This window comes from Danio rerio, chromosome 12 (genome assembly GCF_049306965.1).
Source record: "Danio rerio strain Tuebingen ecotype United States chromosome 12, GRCz12tu, whole genome shotgun sequence".
NCBI lineage: Eukaryota > Metazoa > Chordata > Actinopteri > Cypriniformes > Danionidae > Danio > Danio rerio.
Genome location: NC_133187.1, coordinates 1,492,501 through 1,520,000, shown reverse-complemented (window position 1 = coordinate 1,520,000; position 27,500 = coordinate 1,492,501). Strand labels below are relative to the sequence as shown.

At 36.3% G+C, this 27,500-nt stretch overlaps 1 protein-coding gene across 7 annotated transcripts in view; it reads right to left on the bottom strand.

Annotated features, from left to right (window-relative positions):
* pemt (phosphatidylethanolamine N-methyltransferase) overlaps positions 1-27,500 on the bottom strand; it is a 126,094-nt gene that overhangs the window by 88,520 nt on the left and 10,074 nt on the right. For 2 of the 7 annotated variants that reach the window (XR_012387502.1, XM_073917469.1), the window contains exon 1: positions 398-698. The exons of 4 other annotated variants lie outside the window; for them this stretch is intronic. Coding sequence is in view for 2 of the 3 variants with exons in the window: in XM_073917469.1 (XP_073773570.1) it covers positions 398-445 (48 nt within the window). In the remaining variant the exon portion in view is untranslated. Of the gene's footprint in view, positions 1-397; positions 706-27,500 lie in introns of those variants that run through there. One more of the 7 variants, XM_073917465.1, reaches the window with a different exon arrangement.

Sequence of the window (27,500 nt, the reverse complement as noted above, 5' to 3'; positions counted from 1 at the left end):
ATTTCCGGCAAAATAATATTAAAGGGGCGACTTAAAATTTTAAAAACTTAAAATATCAGACATTTAATTTATTTAAATTTAAATATCTGGTAAATTCCTGTAATTCAACCTATTATTATTTTACAGTAAATTTCTGTAAATAAACAGAAATTAACCATAAAATTACGGATTTTTTTTTTTACGGTGTAAAGCAGGTCGCACATGAGAAGCGCCAACGCAATCTCACGGCACTTTTTCGTACAATTTAGTACGATTTGCTCATCCCCCAATGACGGTTGGGTTTAGGGGTGGGGTTAGGTGCCACGCCTCCTTTTTAAAATCGTACAATTTCGTACGACTGAACTCTTACGAATTCGTACGAATTAGCCACTAAACTGGCAAAACGTAAAATACTTACGTTTTCTCGAGAGATCAGGTTGGAAGCGTCGCTTGGAATTCTAAACATAGGTTTCTATCAGAGTACACGCACCGGCGGTGCCCAGCCATGTGTGCCACGTATTTCTGCCGCACCACAGAGCGACATCTGAATACTTTCATTTCAATTAGCTTGCAAATGTGCACGTCTGGTGTGCGATGCTTCCAGTTGTCATGTGCATGCCGTGTCGTGGCGCCGAGCGGCGCATCCGGTGTGTGACCTGCTCATGACAACAATTCCTGACTTCACTTGAATGCAGTGATTTATTAATATTCATCACATTGGATTCTAATTGGTCCATTTTTCCTAAAGCCACTTAAATAATGACTTCCAATTGGTTGTGATTGATCACATGTACACAACTGGCACAGAAGATGCCTTTATTAGCAGGTTTTTCAATTGCAGTTTAGACAATATATCACTTTAAACTAATATAAATTTCAATAAAAGTCACTTTTTCAAACTTTTTTAAACTAAAAAAGCATTAAAAAGCATAAATAATAATAAATAAATGAATCAGAAAAACTAAATTTACAATATTTTTTTACATTTTACAATACGGAAATGTTTAACAGTACAAACAATTCAACTAGCGAAACACTTAAACAGTATTTACTGTTACTATAAAGCATCTCCAGCTCCATTATTAATAAATTCTGAATTTAATAAAGTATGAAACCTTTATCATTTCAGCTGTATTTGAAGATGATTGCTGGCATTGGGATTTTTTCATCAGTTGTGATGAGTGTATTTTCTCCAGGGTCTCCTATATGAGGCTGTTTCTCATTAGAGAGCCATGACTGATGTTTATATAAGTCAGTCTGTTCTTCTGCTCTCCTCAAAACCCTCCAGACAACAGAAAAGAATAGGTCGCTCTGACACTGCAGGTCAACAATGCTTGCTGACCGGAATATATGATAGAAATGCATTAGAGGATTCACAGAGACAGATGAAGACGATATTTTCATAGTTTTAATTAGTGATTTCTTTTGACTATGGCATGATGACAGTATTCAGCTTACAAAAAACAGAAAAGTGCGCACATCTAGAAAATCTTGAAGGCATTCAAGTGTTCAAGTATTGAAGGCAAGTATTCAGCTTACAGCACAATTTGGAGACTTTAGTTATTTGGGCAAGTCATTGACAGCAGTGGTTTGTTCTGTATCCAAAACAATGTTTTCTTAGAGAGCTTTTTTGTATGTATGTATGTATGTATGTATGCATGTATGTATAAATGTATGTATCGAGGTGTTTATTAAATAAATTGATTGATTGATTGATTTGATTGGATTTGATTGATTGAGTGATTTAATAATTAATAAATACATTTTAATTTAATAATAAATTAATATTAATATATTAATTATTTATATTAATATATTAATATTAATTAATAATTAATAGATTATTTTTTTAATAAATAAATACATATTTATTTATTTATTTATTTTAATTAATTAATTATTAGTATATTTTTATTATTTTATAATATATTTATTATATTATATAATTATTATATAATTTTTTTATAAAATTTTATACAATTAATTTATTGTATAAAAAAATTATAAAAAAATATTACTATGCATTTTTTTATTATTTAAAGATTAAATAAAGATGCAGAAAGGATAAATTAAATAGATATAAAAGAGATATAAAATAAAAAAGATAATAAATGCTGTTTCCCCTCACCAAGTCGACAAAACATGCACAAATCCTCAGTTTAACCACTAACCAAATGCTTTATTGTGATTATTATCATTATTATTATTATTAATATTATTGCTATTTATAATACTTTATTAGCATTAATAATAATAATAATAATAATTGTTATTATTATTATTTTTATTATTATTATTATTATTGTTTATAATATTTTATTAGTATTAATAATTATTATTATAATTGTTATTATTGTTATTATTAATATTATTATTACTATTATTATTAATATTATTATTTATAATATTTTATTAGTATTAATAATAATAATAATAATAATCTTCTTTTTCTTCTTCTTCTTCTTCTTATTATTATTATTATTGTTATTATTATTATTAATATATTATTATTAATAATATATTATTATTATTATTATTATTATTATTATTATGCAATAACAAACAAAGTTCTGCTTCAATGATTTCACAACTATTGATTCAGCGAGTAAAAGTTGCAGAATTATTACTATCATCCCATGAAGCATCGTCATATTTCCCTGAATAAAAGTAAAAGCGCATAATAACTCCCAAATTGCATTTTCTCTCATCCTCCAAGAACCCAAAAACCAGAATTGATCAATGCATGAATATCATTTCTGCAACTCATTTCAAAAGAAAATTGATGCACGTAATAATCTGAAGCTTTTCTGAGAGTCTCTATTGTCCGAGCTGATAAAGAAATGCATTAGACATTAAAAAAATACAAAATGTCAGTCTGAATGACTCTGAAAGAAAACCGATGTGTCCAGATGCACCAAAATCTGTGTTTTTTTTCATTTGAGTCGAGCACCATTTAGGAGGCAATCAGTCCGGGTGCTGCTGACCATGAAAAAGCATCTATTTTTGGGCTTTCTGGAGCAGCGGGAGTCCAATAATGTGAGCCTGCAGGAAAACTGGAGCTCATCAGGCTTCAGAAACCAAGCGCTGCCTGCTGAGAATGGAGGAATAAACGCTGACAGAAAGCTGAGAGTTGTGTGGTGTCAGGCAGGGGTTATTTTTAGAGTTCAATGCAAGTAGAGAATCACAAATAGATTCAGTTTTACACCTCGGCCGGCCATTAGATCGTTTTATTTTATGAATTAGCTGGTTTGAAAAAGTTCAATATCACTGTGAATGTCATAATGCTGTATTTAGGTTGTAAATCATTAATTATTAGGGCAGGGGTCACCAAACTTGTTCCTGGAGGGCCAGTGTCCTGCAGATTTTAGCTTCAACCCTAATCAAACACGTTTCTGTGTGGAGTTTGCAAGTTCTCCCTGCGATCACGTGAGTTTCCTCCGGGTGTTTCAGTTTCCCCCACAGTCCAAAGACGTGTGGTACAGGTGAATAGGGTAGGCTAAATTGTCCGTAGTGTATGAGTGTGTGTGGATGTTTCCAAGAGATGAGCTGCGTAAAAACTAGCTGCATAAGTTGGCAGTTCATTCCGCTGTGGCAAACCCAGATTCATAAAGAGACTAAGCCGAGAAGAAAATGAATGAATGAATGTTTAATTTGGATGAAAAATAAATCAAAGTCTTTATTATTCTCTTTAATTCTGTATATATTTATTACTCCTTTATCAGTTAATAAACATTATTTTAACATTACACTTTCAGGCCTGTAGCCAGCTTATTGAAAGGAGAGGTTATTATTCGCCTGGTTAATTATTAATTCTGTTTAATTGAGGTGTACATATTAAATTTTTGTGACGTATTAAGAACTAATTTTTGACTATAAAAGTAAAATCACACACAGGAGGAGGAGAAAAATGCTAATTTTAGAAGAAAATATTAAATGGCATTTAGAGATTTTTGCATCTGAACTCTACAAATATGAAAATAAACTTTTTTTTAAATACGATTTTTTAAAATCATAATTTTCTATGGGAAATCTGTTAAAACTTGATTAAATTAAAAACTGAAGCCTATAGGCAAATAACAAACTGGCCAGCGCATTCAACCTTCCTCAGTGAGAATTTGGCCATTTGAATAATAAGGGTGCTTTCACATCTGTAGTTCGCTTCATTCGGTCCGGACCAAGGGCAATAATGATACGTTGTTGCATTTTCTGCCGTCTTTGGGTCGTTTTCACACCACACTGCTGGCTTTGGTCCGAACCAGTTGAAACAAACCAAAATGCAGTCATCTGACAAAATCCACATCTCTCATTGGCCAGAAGTTGTTGAACAAATTTCTTAAACTGCTTATTGATTGGTCAGAATTCACGTGCGGGAAAATGCCAATGAACTCTCGCAAGTAAACAAAACCGGCAGACACAAAATGTCGTTTTTACTCTGGAGGGGCGACTGCACTGACTGATTGTATCCCTGCTTTAGACAAACTATACATTTTGAGAATAAAGCGCGGCTGGAAAACAGTGTTTAATGCATCGCTCGTCACTTCAGGAGGAGGCGTGAATTAATTTAGCTAAACTGCGACATGCTCATCTTGCGGAAATATTAGCAACGATCCTATTGGTAAAGCGCTGTCAACAAATATTATTCCTCCATATCCCATAATGCACAGCGCATCGGCCTACGGCAGTTGGATTAGTCCAAAAGGCGCAGTACTTTTTGCTGTTGGACCTGTTTTAATACGGATCATTGGCTGTTTCTCAATATGCGTTCTTCAGCGGTCTTGCGTCCTCGTGTTCTCGTGCAACGTCATCATCAGCTGCCTAAGTTCAGTTCCAATACTCAAGATCGCAAGTACGGAGGACGCGTGAAACTTCCTGGATGTGTTCTTGATATCGAGGACGCACTGATGCAGACTTGAGCACCGAACTCGCTCTGGAAGTCCCAGAAGTCATTGCGACTGGAGGTGGGAACTGGGAAGCGCAGCATTTTATTTAGATTTATTATTAAAGTTCAGTGATATCACTTATTTACCTCAGGAGTTTCCCTAAATAAAACGGTGAAAGTAAATATTACTATGGATATCTTAATAAAGGAATAAACACATTAAGAGTGTTTGTTTGCTAAAATTTGTTTTAAAATCTGTTTTATTTATATTGTGCAATATAGATTTATAATGTTTTTATGCAAAGTATATATTTTGAAAAGGGGGAAAACAATAAATCGTTGTATGAAGGCTGTAATGTTTAAATAATTTACCATTTAAAACACGTGAAAGTCATGTGACCATCAGGAAGAACGCAGCATTTCAATTCTCAAAGGACGCGTTCTTTGCCCTCGCGGTCTCCTGAGTTCGTTCTTCCGAGGACACCTGGCAAGACCGTTCTCTGCGTTCTTGGAATTGAGAAACAGCCTCTGAATGGAATTCGGACGTACTACATCCGCCATTTTGTCATGGTCACGTGACCTACCTGCGTCAATTGCGTCGCTTTACTCCCATTCATGAATTCGCTCGCGGGGCATCATGGGTTAGCGCAGCATGCATGTGATGCGCACTCCAGAATCTCGCCGGAAGTAGTAAGTCATCCGGATACTTCTCGCATACTGATTTTCGAATTCTATGAATTCAGACATACTACTCGGCTCGCATACTGATTTTAGCGTACTATATAGTATGGAAGTATGCGGTTTCGGACGCTGCCCACCTCTTCAAGCAGGTCTCGGTACGCTTATTTGGTCCGCTTTTGGTGCGCACTCGAGTACGATTACTGCATTCTCACCTGCCCACCAAAAGGGAAAACAAACTCTAGTGCGATTCAACCCAACTAAATAAGGCAGGTGTGAAAGCACCCAAAGATAAATTCAAACATAATAATAATAATAATATTAATCCAACTTTTGGTCTTTCAAACCACCTCAACCCCCTTAGCTACACGCCTGACTATTTAATTTAACTTTATAAATTGTATAAAGAGAGGATTAATCTTACACTATCTTAATTAAACTAACAGCACAGATACACAAACACACACACACACACACACACACACACACACACACACACACACACACACAATTGCAATTGCTCATAGATGCTCATGGAAGTAAACAGAGGTGTTTGTAGATGAACTAAAGTGAAATAAGAGCGAGTTTCACTGTTATGTCACCGATAAGCTGTTGATTTTCCACTAGTGCCTCTTAATTGAGACTCTTCCTGGCGAGCTTAATAAAAAAAAATGAAGCTGTTTAAACACTGGCACAACCTGCCGGATAATAAACCGCAGTCATATAACTCTCTCGGCTCACTTTCACTTTGTGTTTTCTCTGCAAATCAGTCTCAGTCTTCTCAAACAGAGACAGCTGGAAAGATTTCTTCATTTTGCCAGCAGAAATAAAACATGCCGATTATATCATATTAGCAGTAAGTGAAGTAAGTGCACAGGTTATATAATAGATCAGAATGTGTGACTCTTATATCTTTTCAATAATACATTCAATACCAATAACACTAACTCCTGTACACTGGGAATACGCACTTATTCAGAAAATATTGCAAAGAAACGGTCAGTAACACTGAATAAACATGACATTTTAAACTAACGTTTACTGACATGCATCCTTAATTTGTATCGTCGCTTATATTAAGAGCATCAAGATTTCATTTGATTTTATTAATTTAACTCTATTTTGTTTTGTTTTATTTGTTTTATTTATTACAATTTTTTGTTGTTGTTTTAGTTCATTTATTGGTTTATGCGTGTATTGATTCATTTGTTTTTTGGTTGGTTGGCTTGTTGGTTAGTTCGTTCTTCTATTGGTCCATTGCTTCTTTCATTCTTTGGTTGGTTGATTCATTTATTGGTTTGTTGGTTTGTTGATTCATTGATTCTTTCGTTCCTTGGTTCATTGTTTTTTTTATTTGTTTGTTCTTTGATACATAGATTGGTTGGTTGGTTGGTTTATTGGTTTGTTAATTCGTTTGTTCTTTGATCCATTGGTTGGTTGGTTCATTCATTTATTGGTTAGTTGTTTTGTTGGTTTGTTAATTTGTTGATTCTATCATTCTTTAGTTCAGGGGTGTCAAACTCAATTCCTGGAGGGCCAAAGCCCTGCACAGTTTAGTTCCAACCCTGCTTCAACACACTTACCTGTAGGTTTCAAACAAGCCTGAAGGACTCAATTAGTTTGATCAGGTGTGTTTAATTAGGGTTGGAACTAAACTGTGCAGAGCTGCGGCCCTTTTGGAACCGAGTTTGACACCTGTGCATTAGTTCATAGGTTTGTACATTTATTCATTGATTTGTTGGTTTGTTGATTCGTTGATTTGTTTGTTTTTTTAATTCATTGGTTGGTTGGTTTGTTTATTTATTGTTTTTTTCAATTTGTTAGTTTGTTCGTTGGTTTGTTCATTTTTTTAGTTTGTTTGTTTGTTGAATCATCGATTAGTTTGTTCTTTGATTCTTGGTTGGTTGGTTTGTTGATTCGTTTATTAGTTTGTTCTTTGATTCGTTGGTTGGTTGGTTTGTTGATTTGTTAATTAGTTTGTTCTTTGATTCTTGGTTGGTTGGTTTGTTGATTCGTTAATTAGTTTGTTCTTTGATTCTTGGTTGGTTGGTTTGTTGATTCGTTTATTAGTTTGTTCTTTGATTCGTTGGTTGGTTGGTTTGTTGATTCGTTAATTAGTTTGTTCTTTGATTCTTGGTTGGTTGGTTTGTTGATTCGTTAATTAGTTTGTTATTTGATTCTTGGTTGGTTGGTTTTTTGATTCGTTAATTAGTTTGTTCTTTGATTCGTTGGTTGGTTGGTTTGTTGATTCGTTAATTAGTTTGTTCTTTGATTCTTGGTTGGTTGGTTTGTTGATTTGTTAATTAGTTTGTTCTTTGATTCGTTGGTTGGTTTGTTGGTTTGTTGATTCGTTAATTAGTTGGTTTCTTGATTCTTGGTTGGTTTGTTGATTTTGTTAATTAGTTTGTTTCTTGATTAGTTGGTTGGTTGGTTTGTTGATTCGTTTATTAGTTTGTTCTTTGATTCGTTGGTCGATTGGTAGTTTCAGAATAAAAAAAAAACTTTCATTTTGTGTAATTAAACATTAATTGGTAATAAAATACAAGCAGACTACGAAGCACTGAGTGACCTGATGTGTGTTTTCTGATCTGCTGGTCCCAGGTCAGTGAGGACACGGCCGTAGAAACACTGAATTTTAACTCTGGTGCTGCAGTGATGCTCATCATATCATGTTTCTGTGCTGCAGTCAAACCTGCTGCCCTGAGGGAGAGGTCAAAGGTCATCACTCAGGTGTCAGGAGGAAACCCACTGGGCACAGATGTTCAACATGTGTGTGTTGATGTGTGTGCATGACTGTGTGTGTGTGTGTGTGTGTGTGTGTGTGTGTGTGTGTGTGTGTGTCTGTTGGGTCTCTGTATTTGTGCAGAATTGTGTGCATTTGTGTGTGAATACACATGTGTATGTCTTTGTGTGTGCGTAACTGTTTAAGTGTGTGTGTGTGTGTGTGTGTGTGTGTGTTAGAGGGTGAATGTGTGTATAAAGAGAGCAGTGTCTGTTTGTCTTTTCCAGGAACATCTAAGCTCCTGCATCTATTAGGAGCCACTAAGAGAACATTTGTGCTGAATGGACAGACTGGACAAACAAAGCGGAGAGCAGAGTGATGGCCGCTGGTGTTCATGTCACCCAAATCACAACTCTACACTGGGATAAATCCAGACTGTGTTAAACCCAACATGTAATTAAGCTAAACACCGGTTCACAGTGTTCATCACAGCCAAACATGCGGTGAGAGAGAGCCGAGAGAGCTTAACGTGCTGTAATTTAGGAAAGCACACGCAATTACAAAAAACACCAGCAAATAAAGAGAAGATCCTTATCGGTTTGACAGCAGACGCGTGGTTGGTTGGTTTGTTCATTTATTCGTTAGTTAGTTTGTTGATTCGTTTGTTCTTTGAATCTTTGGTTGGTTGGTTGGTTCATTTCTTGGTTTGCGGATTCATTCATCCCTTAGTTCGTTGGTTGTTTGATTCTTTCCTTTATTGGTTCCTTGGTTTGTTGATTCGTTCGTTCTTTACTTCGTTGGTTGGTTCATTTATTGGTTGGTTGGTTTGTTTATTCATTCGCTCTTTAAGTCATTGGTTGGTTGGTTTGTTGATTCATTCGCTCTTTAAGTCATTGGTTGGTTGGTTGTTGACTTGTTAGTTTCTTTGGTTTGTTGGTTGGTTCATTTATTTATTGATTTGTTCATTCTTTGATTCGTTGGTTTGTTCTTTTATTGGTTTGTCAGTTTGTTGATTTGTTCCTTGTTTAATTCGTTGGTTGGTTCGTTGGTTTGTTGATTAATTTGTTCTTTAATTCGTTGGTTGGTTCGTTTATCGGTTCGTTGGTTTGTTGATTCACTTGTTCTTTAATTTGTTGGTTGGTTTGTTGATTTATTAGTTTCTTTGGTTGGTTGGTTGGTTGGTTCATTTATTGATTCGTTGGTTTGTTGATTCGTCTTCTTTGATTCGTTGGTTAGTTTGTTGATTTAATGGTTGGTTGGTTTGTTGACTTGTTAGTTTCTTTGGTTCATTGCTTGGTTTATTCATTTTATTGGTTTGTTGATTCATTCATTCTTCGATTCGTTGGGTTAGTTGGTTTGTTCTTTTATTGGTTCGTTGGTTTGTTGATTCATTGGTTTTTTGGTTGGATGGATGTTTGATTCGTTCATTTTATTGGTTTGTTGGTTTGTTGATTCATTTGTTTTCTTGATTTGTTGGTTAGTTTGCTCGCTCCTTTATTGGTTCATTGGTTTGTTGATTCATTCATTCGATCTTTTATTGGTTCGTTGGTTTGTTGATTCGTTTGTTTTGGTTGCATGGATGGTTGATTGGTTGGTTTCTTCATTCTTTTATTGGTTGGTTGCTTTGTTTATTCATTCATTCTTTAATTCGTTGGTTGGTTTGTTGACTTGTTAGTTACTTTGGTTCGTTGGTTGGTTAATTCATTTTATTGGTTTGTTGATTCGTATATTCTTTGATGCGTTAGTTAGTTGTTCGTTCTTTTTTTGGTTCGCTGGCTTGTTCTTTTATTGATTTATTAATTTGTTCATTCTTTGATTCGTTGGTTAGTTGGTTCGTTCTTTCATTGGTACAATGGTTTGTTGATTTAATCGTTTTTTGGTTGGATGAATGGTTGGTTGGTTCTTCATTTATTGGTTCGTTGGTTTGTTGATTGGTTCATTCTTTGATGATTCGCTGGTTTGTTGGTTCATTGATTCGATCGTTGATTTGTTTTTTTATTTTTACTTATTACTAATTATTGATTATCTTTGGTCTTTTTGTTCTGGAAGGTTTTGGAGGATTTGAGAATGTCATGAGGATATTTAATTTTTCTGTTTTACTGCATTCACTAAAGCTGTTTACATGATAGTTTTTGCACAACTTTGATTACCAAATAAAAGGTTTATCCTACTCAGATGTGTGCATACTTTAATGCATGTTTTATAAATTCATACATAGAACAATTCCAGCTGAAAACAGGACAGATATTAAGAACTGGTGATTCAGGAGTTGTCAGGTGATGAAAGCACTTCATTAGCAGACCCTGTAATGACTGTAGTGAAAACGAGCTTCATTAAGAAAGAAATAGCTTCAGCTGAATGTAATGTAATGGCTCTTTAATATCTGTGTCAACTCTGTTACGCTGCACACTGTCTGTCTTCTGGAGACAATGTCAAACTCATTCATTCATTTTCCTTTGGCTTAGTCCTTTATTTATCAGAGGTCGCCACAGCGGAATGAACCACCAACTAAGTTTTATGCAGCGGATGTTGAAGTACTGGGAAACACCCAAACTCACTCATAGACTACGACCAATTTAGTTCATCAATTCCCTTATAGCGCATGTGTTTGGACTGTGGGGGAAACCAGAGCACCGGGAGAAAAGCCACGCCAACACGGAGAGAACAGGCAAACTCCACACAGAAACACCAACTGACCCAGCCGGGACTTCAACCAGCGACCTTCTTGCTGTGATGTGACAATGCTATAAAGTTACTATATACAAAAGAAAAATAAAAACTCTTCAGAGAGAACAGGTATCTCAAAAAGTAACCCATGTCATAATACAAATGTTTGTCCATGTAAACCACCAAAACCAACACACACACACGCTCATATGAGTGACTGTATCGATCACACTCTCTCATGCATGTCTGCCCATCGGAGTGTCTCAATCACACACAGACACACACCAGACGGAGATGGAAAAGACGGAGCATCTGCTCTCTGGTTACTGATGAACTACGGCTCGTGATCTTTTGTTTGCTAATATAAAGAAGCTCAGGGGGAAAAAAAAAACCTGCATGCACTGCCATTTATTACAGTAATATATTATACAACAAGTAGCCGTAATGTTATAATATGTACATAAAGCAGACAGACAACTGTCTATTCAATGCTTCCTCATTATAGTGGGAATGTGTTGATTTAGAGAGGATTATGTAACATTGGGTAATACACACACACACGTTTATAATTTAACATTTACCTGCTTAATTCATGTTGAGGTTTATGATGGAATCAGATTTTCCTGTTTGATTAATTGCTTTAGCTTTTACCATGGTATACAACACTTTCACGATATTGACTTTTAATCAACTTATGACCCAATGTGTTTGCTCATATTTGACCAAACATTGGTCTGTCAACCCATCGTTTCTTTAGAGTGTATAGTGATTTTCATCTTCAAAAAAGAAAATAATAATAAATAAGTTGACATTTTGGGGTAGCACTGTGGCCTCAGAGCAAGAAAGTTGCTGGTTCGAGTTCTAGCTGGGTCAGTTGATGTTTATGTGTGGAGTTCGCATGTTCTCCCTGTATCGGCGTGGGTTTCCTCCGGGTGCTCCGGTTTCTCCCACAGTCAAAACACATGCACTACAGGGGAATTGATCAACTACATTAGCTGTAGTGTATGAGTGTGCATGAGTATGTATGGGTGTTTCCCATTATTAGTTTGCAGCTGGAAGGGCATTCGCTGTGTAACATTTACAAGCATTTGTGTATGTAGTGGATCAGTTTTAACAAATAAAAACACTTACAGGTCATGGCTCACAATCCACAGTGTCGTCTATTACAGTTGGAGCTGCTCCTCAATGGAGGAGTTTTAACCGAATCCAGCACTGGACAGAGAAAGATTCGGAAAGTTGTCCTTTGTCAAATGCTAGCTATATATATATATATATATATATATATATATATATATATATATATATATATATATATATATATATGTATAAATATAAATAATAAATATATATATATATATATATAAATATATATATATATATATATATATATATATATATATATATATATATATATATATATATATATATATATATATATATATAAATATATATATATATATATATAAAAAAAAAAATATATATATATATATATATATATATATATATATATATATATATATAAATGATATAAATATATAAACTATGAATAGCTATTATAATGAAGTAGAATCAAGCTACCAAATCTTAATTTTAATAAGCTGAACTGTTTGCTAATTTATTTGATGCTAATGCATAATATTTATTTTGTAAATAATAATAATAATAATAATAATAATAAAGCATATTACTGACCATTTAACTTTTTTTTTACAACGAAACAGCTCCAAATGAGCATATTTAGTCATTGGGGGATTTTTTTTTTAAAGAGGGGGGTCATGGGTCGGGGCAGTCTCTTATTAAGGTGGGCATATCCCTTATTTTCGCATCCCAATGTTGACAGGTATGCACAGAAGGGGTGTGGAGTTCTGGATTGGTGTGCAAACCTAGCAGACCTACACTGCGTTCTATTCAAAAGAGCTCATCCCATGCCCTCATCCCTTCGAATGGTTTACCCTCCAGAGTGACCGCTTTTAAGGGATGAAGGGTGTAGTGGACCAAACAAGCCTGTCTTTGAAATGCACTTCGGCATAATTTAGAGACAGTATAGAGGTTCGTCGCGCTCTTTAATGCACAGCTGATGCCTATAATACATGCCTGGCACGAACAATCTGCATGCTGCACTTTATTTATTTATGTATGTATGCATAGGGCATCACGGTGGCGCAGTGGGTAGCACGATCGCCTCACAGCAAGAAGGTAGCTGGTTTGAGCCCCGGCTGGGTCAGTTCTAAAGTGTACAATATGATATCAGAGTGGACCAGTCCTTTAAGAAGCGCAACTTTTACTCATGCATTGATTCGTAGGTTTACTGAACATTTAGAACAAATACTTCTACTGTATTTGCACTTTGACTACTAGTCAATTTGTGGATTGTTCTTGCACTGGTGTCAGCTGAAATCCCCTTAAAATCAGTCTCAGTCACAACCTCACAGATCAGGTCAGAGATTATGAACATCAAACCACTCAGAACAATGTCCGCAGCTGTCAGAGAACAAGTCTGTAATGTCATTTTTCACAGCTCTGTCATGCGCTCTTCAACGCTGCAGTTTTTGGATGCTCCAATTTACAGCAAACAGAAGCATCAAAGAGTGTGATGTCGACTATCTGGAGCAGAAATCAGCTGTGTGTGATCAGTTGATCCTGCTGCCGCTCGAGTTCTTCATTACGTCACAGTCAAATCAGCAAATCAGCAGAAAACACAGCGCTCTCGTCTTACTGAACACACTCCACAGTCTCAGTGTGTGTGTGTGTGTGTGTGTGTGTTTGTGTGTGTGTGTGTGTGTGTGTTTTGGTCAGGGGTGGTAAAGGTGTTAGATGATCTGAAGAATAATAGAGCGGTTGTGTTGATCTGCGTCAGAAGCTTCACCTAAACACTGGAACTGAGACTAACATGTTCATTTTCTGTTTGGCAGAAAACAAGAATGACCGGCTGTTCTTGAGATTTGAGAGATGATATTTGGCATGTATAATTCACTGTGAACTACAGTTCAGTGTGTGTATATATATATATATATATATATATATATATATATATATATATATATTTACACACTCACGGGACACTTTATTAGGTACACCTGTCCAACTGATTGTTAATGCAAATTACTAATCAGCCAATCACATGGCAGCAGCTCAATGATGTAAGGCATGTAGACATGGTCAAGAGGATCTGCTGCAGTTAAAGCGAGCATCAGAATGGGGAAGAAAGGGGATTTAAGAGACTCTGAATGTGGCATGGTTGTTGCTGACAGACGAGCTGCTCTGAGTATTTCAGAAACTGCTGATCTACTGGGATTTTCACGCACAACCATCTCTAGGGTTTACAGAGAATGCTCCGACAAAGAGGAAATATCCAGTGAGCGGCAGTTCTGTGGGCGCAAATGCCTTGCTGATGTCAGGGGAGAATGGCCAGACTGGTTCCAGCTGATAGAAAGGCAACAGTAACTCAAATAAGCACTCGATACAACCGAGCTCTGCAGAAGAGCATCTCTGAACACACAACACGTCCAACCTTGAGGCGGATGGGCTACAGCAGCAGAAGAGCACACCGGGTGCCGCTCCTGTCAGCTAAGAACAGGAAACTGAGGCTACAATTCACACAGACTCACCAAAACTGGACAATAGAAGATTGGAGAAACGTTGCTGCTCTGATGAGTCTCCATTTCTGCTGCATCATTCGGATGCTCGGCTCACAATTTGGCCTCAACAACATGAAATCATGGATCATCCTGCCTTGTATCAGCGGTTCAGGCTGGTGGTGGTGGTGTAATGGTGTGGGGGAGATTTTCTTTGGGTCCATTAGTACCAATTGAGCATCAACGCCACAGCCTACCTGAGTATTGCTGCTGACCATGTCCATCCCTTTATGAGCACAGTGTCTCCATCTTCTGATGGCTACTTCCAGCAGGATAACGCAGCATGTCATAAAGCTCAATCATCTCAGACTGGTTTCTTGAACATGACGATGAGGTCACTGTACTCAAATGGCCTCCACAGTCACCAGAGCTCAATCCAATAGAGCAGCTTTGGGATGTGGTGGAACAGGAGATTGGCATCATGGATGTGCAGCTGACAAATCTGCAGCAACTGTGTGATGCTATCATGTCAATATGGAGCAAAATCTCTGAGGAATATTTCCAGTAGCTCATTGAAGGATTGCATAACAGAAACTGCATCAATTAAACCGCCTGAACATAAGGTGAAAAATAAGGTCCCACCCAAAGTCATTAATATGTAAATGCAGCGTTAATCACCCAGCAAAAAGAAGTCTGTGTACCTCCAGAAATATTAATCCATCCCAACCAGCTTCAAAAGACAATGAAAAACAAACCGTCTAGCTAATGCAGAAATCTGATCTGTCCCTGCCGCTGTGGGAGGATGAATGCAGTGCAATTACAGTTATGTAATTAATAATTAGCTGAAGTTACAGAAGAGAGTGTGAGGCCTTGAACTCAATAATCAGGAGGGTTACATAAGAAACAACCTGCAAATCATTGAAGGTCTGCAGATTTAATTTTAAGCACGTTTTCCTTCTTGATTCATTAACTTTCGATAAATGTGACCTCAGTAGCTATGTTTCCATCAGTTTCCATTTTGGATTTGCACATGAAAAAAAAGGTCGTCACCAGGGAATCACCAAGATGCGCATACATTTTGAAAATGTACATAAAAACGGATGCGTATTTATTCAATTGGGAAAAATGTGCATAAACTATGATGGAAACACTTTTACAGAACAAATTCCAGTATGTGCATTAATAAAGTCATGAGATCATATGATGATGAAAATGTTTGTGAATGGACAAACCAGCAGGCTGGGCACACTTTAAAGCAGGGGTGTCAAACTCCATTCCTGGAGGGCCGAAGCCCTGCACAGTTTAGTTCCAACCCTGCTCCAACACACTTACCTGTAGGTTTCAAACAAGCCTGAAGGACTTTTAGTTTGATCAGGTGTGTTTAATTAGGGTTGGAACTAAACTGTGCAGAGCTGCGGCCCTCCAGGAACTGAGTTTGACACCTGTGCATTAAAACATCTAAATGTTGCTTTGGTCATTCTAGAACAGCTTAATATCAGTATTAGTGTTATGATATTATTTATTACCTCCAGAAGAGCGTAAAGAGTCCAACACAGGCTCATTGCGGATACTTCTGTATTTCTGGAGCGCGGATTATGTTGTCAGGGGTACGTTTGGCTGCATTTCGTCTTTTAAACGAACGCTATGAGGTGGTATGACACCGACGACGGCTTTGTTTCTTTTCACGCTATTGGCTGACAGCTTGTCTCCATGTGGATGGCTTTTTTGCTGTTACCAGTTTGCACAATGGCTCGCTGCATCTGTGCTTTTGAAAACACTGTCGGTTGGGTTTAGGGAAGGAGGTGGGCGGGTCAATTGGCACTTTTGAAAACACTGTCGGTTGGGTTTAGGGAAGGGGATGGGCGGGGCAATCAGTGCTTTTGAAAACACTATCGGTTGGGTTTAGGGAAGGAGGTGGGCGGGTCAATCGGTGCTTTTGAAAACACTGTCGGTTGGGTTTAGGGAAGGGGGTGGGCGGGTCAATCGGTGCTTTTGAAAACACTGTCGGTTGGGTTTAGGGAAAGAGGTGGGCGGGTCAATCGGTGCTTTTGAAAACACTATCGGTTGGGTTTAGTGAAGGAGGTGGGCGGGTCAATCGGTGCTTTTGAAAACACTGTCGGTTGGGTTTAGGGAAGGAGGTGGGCGGGTCAATCGGTGCTTTTGAAAACACTGTCGGTTGGGTTTAGGGAAGGGGGTGGGCGGGTCAATCGGTGCTTTTGAAAACACTGTCAGTTGGGTTAAGGGAAGGAGGTGGGCGGGTCAATCGGTGCTTTTGAAAACACTATCGGTTGGGTTTAGGGAAGGGGGTGGGCGGGTCAATAGTGCTTTTGAAAACACTGTCGGTTGGGTTTAGGGAAGGGGGTGGGCGGGTCAATCTGTGCTTTTGAACGCACTGTCGGTTGGGTTTAGGAAAGGGGTGAATGGAAACGTTGCTTTATTTGCACCTCTTTTATGCAATATTCCAGTTTAGCGCATACATTTTATTAGCATCTTTGGATAGTTTTTTTATTTTGCGTTCAGTTTTTCTTTTTTCACATTACATTTTTGGATTTACACTTGTTTTACAGTTGAAAGAGAGTGAGGCTTTGGGCTCAATAATCAGCAGTGTTACATAAGAAACATCCAGCAGATCATCCAAGCTCTATAAACATCAGTGGGAGAGAAGAATCATCCGCTCACAGCAGAAAACGCCTGCACGACTGGAAAATAATGATTCACTCAGACAGAAGCATTCAACACTGTCGCAGAAGACATGCTTTTGGTCTCTTTGATGGGCTTTGAAGAGAGTTTGCAGACTTATTCGGAAATGGCTTTATGCAATAAAAGCAGTATTTTGAATCAGGCACGATAATGCTCTGAAAAACAAGAGCGTCTGCTGGATGTCATGGGGTTTGTCAATGTTGTTATGCCAAATAATAGGCTTTTTATTTCTCTTCTTTAATATGAGAGAAGCCGTTCTGCTATATTAATACTTCCTCTTTATATTCCACCATTTCTGAAAGCCTGTTTTATGTATGCTTACTCTTTTTATTTAGAATTAATATACTGAATTAGACTTGAAGGTAAAAATAAAGATGATGCATAGAATTTTGTATAAAAAAAATAAAGGGGGGACCTCACGGTGACGCAGTTGGTAGCAAGATCGCCTCAGCAAGAAGGTCACTGGTTCAAGTCCCGGCTGGGTCAGTTGGCATTTCTGTGTGGAGTTTGCATGTTCTCCCCGTGTTGGCGTGTGTTTCCTCAGGGTGCTCCGGTTTCCCCCACAGTCCAAGCACATGCGGTACAGGTGAATTGGATAAGCTAAACTGGCCGTAGTGTATGAGTGTGTGTGAATGTGTGTGTATGGGTGATTCCCAGTACTGGGTTGCAGCTGGAAGGGCATCCGCTGTGTAAAACATGTGCTTAAATAATTAGCGGTTCATTCCACTGTGGCAACCCCTGATAAATAAAGGGACTAAGTGTAAGTAAATTGAATGATTCTGACTAGAGGCTGAAATCTCGACATGCATATTTTGCAGTGTGTTGAATGAAGCTGATGTGCTTTCTGCAGCACACAATGAGATATAATGGTGCTCATCAGGAGCTCTTGTGCTGAGGAAAAAAACCTGAAGTGAATCAATCATTAATCTGCAGCCCTAATCTGAGTCTTCACACGCGAATCAGGCAACATGTGCGTAATAAACAAAGAAAAACTCATTATTTGGGTATTCTGGCTGCCGGATTCATCTCTAACTCCTGGTGACATTTGCTCTTAGCATACACAAGAACTCTGATTAATATGACGTAGCCCTCAAACAACACAGTATTTAGCACAGTATATTGGCACAGTAACACAGTGGAAAGCACTTAAGATCTAGTAATTGGATTTTGAGAGTTTAGTGCATGACAATAGGAGAATATTAATATAAACATTTCTTAATTTAGTAAAGACTGGCTTAATAATGGGTATACATAAACATGATAATCATATGTTACATTATACCAGTACATTACTAATGCACATTACACATGATTAATAAAGGATTATGTTGATTAAGAATAGCAATAATTTAACGGATTTCAAATTATAAAGTAAAACCCAGCGTGTGAAAAAAAAAAAAATATGTAAAAATACTAATATTTAACTTATATTAAAATGTTACATAAAAATACAATAATTATTATTATTATTATCATCATTGCTGCTGTTATTATTTTAGTTTTTGTTGTCATTATTATTATTATTATTATTAGTAGTAGTAGTAGTAGTAGTATTTTTTCCATTATAATTATTATTAATATTTTGTTGTTGTCGTCATCATCATCAGCATTATTATTATTGTTGTTGTTGTTTTTTCCATTATAATTATTATTAATATTTTTGTTGTAGTCATCATCATCATCATCATAAAATGTTTAAAAATATAAAATAAAATATATACTATAAAGTAACATTTATATTAAAATATGTTACATTATAAATAAATATATATATATATATATATATATATATATATATATATATATATATATTTACATTATATATAACAATTTATTCTTATAATTAATAATATTATTATTTTAATGTTGTCGTTAATGGTGTTGTTGCAGTTGTCATTATTATTATTATTATTATTATTATTATTATTATTATTATTATTGTAAAATGTTTTAATAATATTCATTACAATATACATATTATGAAGAAACTTTATTAAATATTTGACACAAAAATAAATTTATAATTATAATTGTTATTATTATAATTGCTGTAAAATGTTTTAATAACAATTAAAAATGCAAAGTGTAACTAAATAGGCATTAAAAAATAAACAAAAACACGAGCAAACGCTCTCAAAAAAATCATACTTGAATAAAATAATAAATAAAAACATTAGTAAGCACTATAATATTGTAGTCTGAGAAACTGAACATCTATTTCACACTTGCATAACTGAATCGTCACATCTCTCCATGCAAACGAGTAGTTTAAGCTTGAGCAGAGAGTCTGAATCTGCAATTCAAATCAGCCCAATTTTAAATGTTTTATTTATTTATTTATTTTTGTAAAATGCATTAATCCATTAGCACATTCTCGAGAACTAAATTATACTAAATTAAATCATTATCTAATACAGCGACAGGTTCTGCATTGGTCAAACTGCTGATTTAAATGTCATTTGCAAACACTTTCAGCTGATTTAAAGTTTGGCATTTTCGGAGTTGCTGCTTTCTGTGCCAAAAACAGACACGTTTGACGTCAGATCATGTCTAAACAATGCTTTTTATAGTCCCTAATGCTTCTCTTCTTCCATAAAGACAGGCAGACTTGCTTAGAAAATAGAAGAAACTGCGCACTGTAATTCAAGATGACAGATAATTCACAGAGGAAACAGATGCACTCCTCATTCGTCTGGACATTTTTAGACATTAGGCATAATTCTCATACTTTTGTTTTTGTGCTAGAAGCATCAGATTTTTTTTTACCTTTGATAAAAGTATCATCTAATATGAAAATAACCTTGCATCGTGCTGAAGTTTCAACACGTCACAAGGAGTTGAAGGCTGAATTATCAGCCTCCCTGTTTAACAGAAAAGATTTTTATCAGCACATTTCTAATCATAATAGTTTTAATAACTCATTTCTAATAACTGATTTCTTTTCTCCATGATGACAGCACAAAATATTAGACTAGATATACTGCTTAAAGTGACATTTAAAGACTTCACTAGGATAATTAGGGTAAAGTTAGAGTAATTAGGGAAGTCATTGTATAACACGCTCTCAGAAAAAAAAGGTACACGGTGATACAAATAAGGTTTCTTGAGGAACAGTTTTGTACTTTCGTAAAGATTGTACCTCATATGGTACAGAAAAGACCTCTCATGATACTGTTCCAAACCTTTTATGGTACAACTGAAATGAAGGTGCACAATTGTTCCCATGTAAAAGGTACAAAAGTGTTTAATCAACTTTGTGTTGTTTGGAGAAAATTGTGAACCTAGGAGAAAAAAATAACAGGGAGAAAACAGATGACCATGGCTCAGTTACACCACAGACTAGTTTCGAGTAAAGCTCAGAGTATTCTGTCAGATGATTCCCATCCTGTGCACCACCAGTTTGATCTTCTCCCTTCTGGGATTCGATACAGAACTCATATTAGCAAAACAAATCGGTTTAAACTTTCATTCATCCCCTCAGCTGTAAAGAATTTAAATTTAGGGTAGAATTTGTATTGTATGATGTACTTTTGTGTGTGACATGCTTGTATGCTGCAACCAAATTGCCTTCGGGAAATGAATAAAGACTGACTGACTTTATTACAATACCTATGATAATAAATATGACTGGAAAGGCAATAATGAATAATTTCTAGAAGAAACGTATAAACATTAATTATTAAACTCTATAATACAATATTACAACTGGTAAACATAAAACTAAAGGTATTGTGAGCTAAACATTAAAGGCATTTTAAATAAATGTTTGGTAAGCATTTTAGACACTGTCAGAATTATTCGCCCCCCCTTTTGATTTTTTTTTCTTTTTTAAATATTTCCCAAGTCATGTTTAACAGAGCAAGGACATTTTCACAGTATGTCTGATAATATTTTTTCTTCTGGAGAAAGTCTTACTTGATTTATTTCAGCTAGAATAAAAGCAGTTTTTAATTTTTTAAACATCATTTTAAGGACAAAATTATTAGCCCCTTTAAGCTATATATTTTCTTGATAGTCCACAGAACAAACCATCATTATACAATGACTTGCCTAATTACCCTAACCTGCCTAGTTGACCTAATTACCCTAGTTAAGCCTTTAAATGTCACTTTAAGCTGTATAGAAGTGTCTTGAAGAATATCTAGTCTAATATTATGTACTGTCATTATGACAAATAGAAAATAAATCAGTTATTAGAGATGAGATACTAAAACTATTATGGTTAGAAATGTGCTGAAGAAATCTGCTCTTTGTTACACAGAAATTGGGGAAAAACATTAACAGAGGGGCTCATAATTCTGACTTCAACTGTATATCATCAAAATGAAACACCCATATTTTCAGAAAAATGCAAACTACTGATTTATTGGATTTACTAATAAGTTTTAAATAAATGGTTGCAATCAATTGATGTGGGCTAATAAAGCAAACAAATTAAGTTAAACTTTATTAAATTTACTATGTCTGTTTCGATTAAGCCCACATGAATAGTTTGCAACAACTTACCCTAATAAAAAAAAAAAAAAAAAAAAAAAAAAAAAAAAAAAAAAAAAGAGTAAATCCAACGAATATTTTTTTCTGTGCATTTAAATGACATTATCAGTAAACTTTTAATCCAAAACATGTGCCTTAATCCAGTGCTATAAAACTGCATGCACCCAATGGAAAAAAAAAAAAAAAAAAAAAAAAAAAAAAAAAATTCACTTGACATTTAGCGCGCATCTTTAGTTGAAATATCTTCAGATGCATCCTTCTGACCTGCTGTCGTTAATTAGCAGGTATCGGTTATAAATGCATTTTGTCATATCTCATAAAGAGGCATCGCTGACGTTAGTTATGCCTAAGGATAGCAGCTTGCGTTCGTCCTGTAACCATGGCAAAGGCGCTCATCATTTCCACGGCAACCTTGAATCAGAGAGCCGAAAGTGAAGAATCAGATAAACAAGAGAAAACACTGCGCTTTATCAATGGGAAGCAGCAGTTATCAGGAAGAGAGTGAATGAAGAGAACATTCAGCCTACATATTCAACAATCTGAGTGTCTTTACAGGGGAAATAAAACTGTGAGGAGGAGAAAAATGCACTCAGACCTTCCAGATGCATCTCAATACATACACTTTATTAGGTACACCTTACTAGTCCCGGGTTGGCCCCCCTTTCGCCTTCAGAACTGCCTTAATCCTTCGTGGCAGAGATTCAACAAGGTACTGGAAATGTTCCTTAAGGGATGGACATGGTCAGCAACAATAATCAGGTAGGCTGTGGCGTTGACACGATGCTCAGTTGGTACTAATGGACCCAAAGTGTGCCAAGAAAACCTCCCCCACACCAGGGCCGGAGTAGGACTCCTTTTCAGCCCTGGAGTTTTAAGCCTTTAACCAGGCTCAGTTCACGACTGACTATTGTAAAATAAGGTCATTTCCAATTCAGTTTCTAATGACACGATCACGTCTTTTTCAAGGACACAGCTGCTTTAGAACTTCAGATGTTTTTCACAAATATGAGAACGTTAGGGTTGCTAAATCTTCAACACTATTCTTCAAAACATCACAATGTGCTTTCCTGCAATATCTGAATATATATTCTGTGCAGAACTCTTTATAGATATCCAGTCCTACGAAAAAATAAAAATAAAATATGTACACCTACATAAGTAACCCAAACAGTACTATATGTCTTAACACTAAAAATGAAAAAAAAAATTATTTAATTATTAATTAAATATATATTAGATGAGGTTCGATCTCAGGCTGGCAGCGACGTAATCCAACATGCTGACCACTGGACCACAGCGGCGCTGTTATGATGGAATAAAAAATAAGCACTTTTTTCTCCCCTTTTTAGATTTCTGATTAAGCCATGTCAGATTTATTAATGGAGTGTATCATCTGATTTTCTTTGAGCAGGTGTAATATTCATTAATACTCATTATTCAATTCTTATATTCACTAAGGTGCCGCTGTCATCATTAACCTGCAGGCTGCATCTTGCTCACGGGGCTGCGAGAAAATAAGTAAAAAGAGCAGAGCTGCGGCAAAATAATGAAAAAAAGGGTGAGGCTATGGTCAAATATATAAATAAATGAAAAAAGTGCGACTGCTGAGAGAGCAAGCAGCTAGGGACACCGGCCCTTGCACCCAAAAAAATGGACCGGCCCACCGGGAATTCTCCCGGTCCTCCTGATTAGCAAACCAGGGCTTGTCCCACAGCATTACACCACCACCAGCAGCCTGAACTGCTGATACAAGGCAGGATGATCCATGCTTTCATGTTGTTGAGGCCAAATTAAGAGCCGAGCATCTGAATGTGTCAGCAGAAATGGAGACTCATCAGAGCAGGCAAGGTTTTGGTGAGTCTGTATAAAATGTAGCCTATATTTTCTTTCGGCTTAGTCTCCATTTCAGAGGTCATCATAGTGGAATGAGCCGCCAACTATTCCAGCATATGTTTTACACAGCAGAAGCCCTTCCAGCCTCAACCCAGTATTGAGTTACACCCATACACACACACACAAAAACTCATACACTACGGCCAAAGTAGTTCATCAATTCCCTTATAGCACATGTGTTTCTGTGGAGGAAACCGGAGCACCCGGAGGAAACCCACACAGAAACGCCAACTGGCCCAGCCGGGACTCAAACCAGCGACCTTCTTGCTGTGAGGCCGCAGTACTAATCACTGAGCCACCGTTCCACCCAAAAACTGAAATATTCTGTAAACATGTTTGTATAACAAAAAAAAGAGGGTTGTATCTCAATGTTGGGTCAAATCTAGACAACCTCAACTTAAGAAGCGCCATTAAATTCTATCTGAAAAATCAACCCAGTGTTGGTGTCGTCTGTATTTGACAAAACAACCCAGAATTAGAACTAATTTCTAATAACTGATTTCTTTTCTCTTCACCATGATGACAATAAATAATATTAGACTAGATATTTGACTAGTGTTCAGCTTAAAGTGACATGTAAAGGCTTCACTAGGGTAATTAGGGTAAAGTTAGGGTAATTAGGCAAGTCATTGTATAACAGTGGTTTATTCTGGAGACAATCCAACACTAATATTGCTGAAGGGGCGAATAATATTGACCTTAACATGGCTTTAAAACAATTAGGAACTGCTTTTATTCTAGCCCAAATAAAACATAAGACTTTCTCCAGAAAAACAAATATTAGAGGAAACACTGTGACAAATGACTTGCTCCGTTCAATATGAAAAATCACAGGAGGGACTTCAGCTGTGAGCCGTGCCATCTGTGGTTGAGGATTCAGAAACGTACTCTTCTTCTCGGTGACACCATGGCTCATCTTCTCCTGTATATTCAGCTGATAGCGACACACACACTGATATTCAGCGACACACACTGTGCCAATTGCATCACAATATTAACAGCGGTGTGTCAGAGAGCTGCATCCCAGTGGACGATCAGTGGGAAGTAATTGGATCTGTGCTGGAAAAAATATTCCAGTCCGAAAGGTTTGTGAACTCAACGATCCTTTTCTGCCACCAGTGACGCACACATATACACACACACACACACACACACACACAGTTCCCCAGAGGTGTCGGAACACGTTTCGTTTTTGGCAGTCCATTTTTTGGCTTTAACATGCTGTACAGGAACATATTGCTGCATATTGATAAGTGTTTAGTGTGTTGGCTTGTGAAAACGGCTGATCTATTATTCCTTCTAGTTCTTCTGAGACCAGATTACTAAATTCGTCTCCACCATTATTGTTTAGAACTTCAGACTGATCTTACTCAGGTTGCTGCTAATTTATAATAATAAAAAAAATCTATTTAAATGGGTGAAAACTTTCCATCAATCAGCTGGTCTCCGGGTCTGACGGGAACGCTTTTAGCCTATCTTAGCATAGATCATTGAATCAGATTAGACTGTTAGCACCTCTCTTTAAAATCTTGCTGTAAAATGAACAAAGTGTTAGGAAGTTGGTGTTAAGCATGGCTGTAACATGCTAATTAATGCTGCCGATGTGGTAAACTAGGTTGTAACAAGCTAATTAATGCTACCGTTGTGGTAAACATGTTTGTAACATGCCAATTTATGCTACCATTGTGTTAAACATGGTTGTAACAAGCTAATTCATGCTACCGCTGTGGTAAACATGGTAGTAACAAGCTAATTCATGCTGCCAATGTGGTAAACAAGGTTGTAACAAGCTAATTAATGCTACTGTTGTGTTAAACATGGTTGTAACATGCTAATTCATGCTACCGCTGTGGGAAACATGGTTGTAACATGCTAATTCATGCTACCGCTGTGGTAATCATGGTTGTAACATGCTAATTAATGCTGCTGTTGTGGTAAACATGGTTGTAACAAGCCAATTTATGCTACCCTTGTGTTAAACAAGGTTGTAACAAGCTAATTTATGCTACCATTGTGTTAAACATGGTTGTAACAAGCTAATTCATGCTACCGCTGTGGTAAACATGGTAGTAACAAGCTAATTAATGCTGCCAATGTGGTAAACAAGGTTGTAACAAGCTAATTAATGCTACTGTTGTGTTAAACATGGTTGTAACATGCTAATTCATGCTACCGCTGTGGGAAACATGGTTGTAACATGCTAATTCATGCTACCGCTGTGGTAAACATGATTGTAACATGCTAATTAATGCTGCTGTTGTGGTATACATGGTTGTAACAAGCCAATTTATGCTACCCTTGTGTTAAACAAGGTTGTAACAAGCTAATTTATGCTACCATTGTGTTAAACATGGTTGTAACATGCTTATTCATGATACCGTTGTGGTAAACATGGTTGTAACATGCTAATTCATGATACCGTTGTGGTAAACATGGTTGTAACATGCTAATTTATGCTACCGCTGTGTTAAACATGGTTGTAACATGCTAATTCATGATACCGCTGTGTTAAACATGGTAGTAACATGCTAATTCATGATACCGTTGTGGTAAACATGGTTGTAACATGCTAATTCATGCTACTGTTGTGGTAAACATGGTTTTAACATGCTAATTCATGCTACCGTTGTGGTAAACATGGTTGTAACATGCTAATTTATGCTACCACGGTGTTAAACATGGTTGTAACATGCTAATTCATGATACCGTTGTGGTAAACATGGTTCTATCTATCTATCTATCTATCTATCTATCTATCTATCTATCTATCTATCTATCTATCTATCTATCTATCTATCTATCTATCTATCTATCTATCTATCTATCTATCTATCATCTATCCAGATTGCTTCGAGCTGAACATCTTTAAACCTTTAAGCTGTTCTGACTTTCCCACACCAACATTAAAGCGAGTCTTAACTTTATCAAGTCTAGAACTGCATTTTTGTCACCTAACGATGTTGACAACATTTCTTGTGCTTTCCTACGTGTTTTCAGCCGCTTATGTAACACAACAGTATTCCCTTTATTGCATTTCCCCTGAAGGCATTAGGGTGAAAATAGTACGGCAGCTTGTCTGAAAGAAAAACAAGTCTGAGTCCAAAAGCAAAGAAGAAACTTCATCATAGACTGTAAAAATTATCCTTAAATTAGGAGTTTTCTGTGTTTTATGATGTTTTTAATAATTTTTATTGTTTATTTCTGCTTTTGAATTGCATTATGGGACCTTAATCTTTCTACCACCATCTTTTAACCTTGAGAAGTTGTGTAAAAGTGACTTTTAATAGTTTTAAGTGCTAAATTGTCTGGGTTTGTGTTATATATTACACTACAAAAACCTTGTCCTAATCTGCAGCAGTTTTTACACCCTCATTTCCCTAGGTATTATATCTTTTATACTTTATATTATTTCAAAACTCCTAAGAAGTCAATTAAAGTCACTTTGTTAAACTGTAAAGTTTAATTTTCAACATCAAACGTCGACAGAGCAGAGATCGACATCCCATAATGCAATTCACATCCAGAAATAAACACTTGTGAATCACTAAATACGGAAATTGTTCATTAACTGATATTTTTACAGTGTAACTATGGGGGCAATGCAACAAAACCTTACACCGCTGGAATCAGTCCGCCCACAGAAGTAGCCATAGAAACCTCTATTTATATTCATCATATGCCAATGGACAGCACCTGAAACCTACTTACAGATGCACTTGTTTATAGAGTTGTGCGTTAGGATGGCTTGAAGTGAATCATTTGTTCCAGCATGTCGTTTGTATGGAAATGTACTGTAGAGTTTGCTCTTCTTATATTAAATCTGAATGCAGGACTTTGTCTTCCTGTTCTAGGCTGTCCAAAGCATTATCAAGGACAGACACAGAGCTGAACATACCAGAACTGTAGATTATGA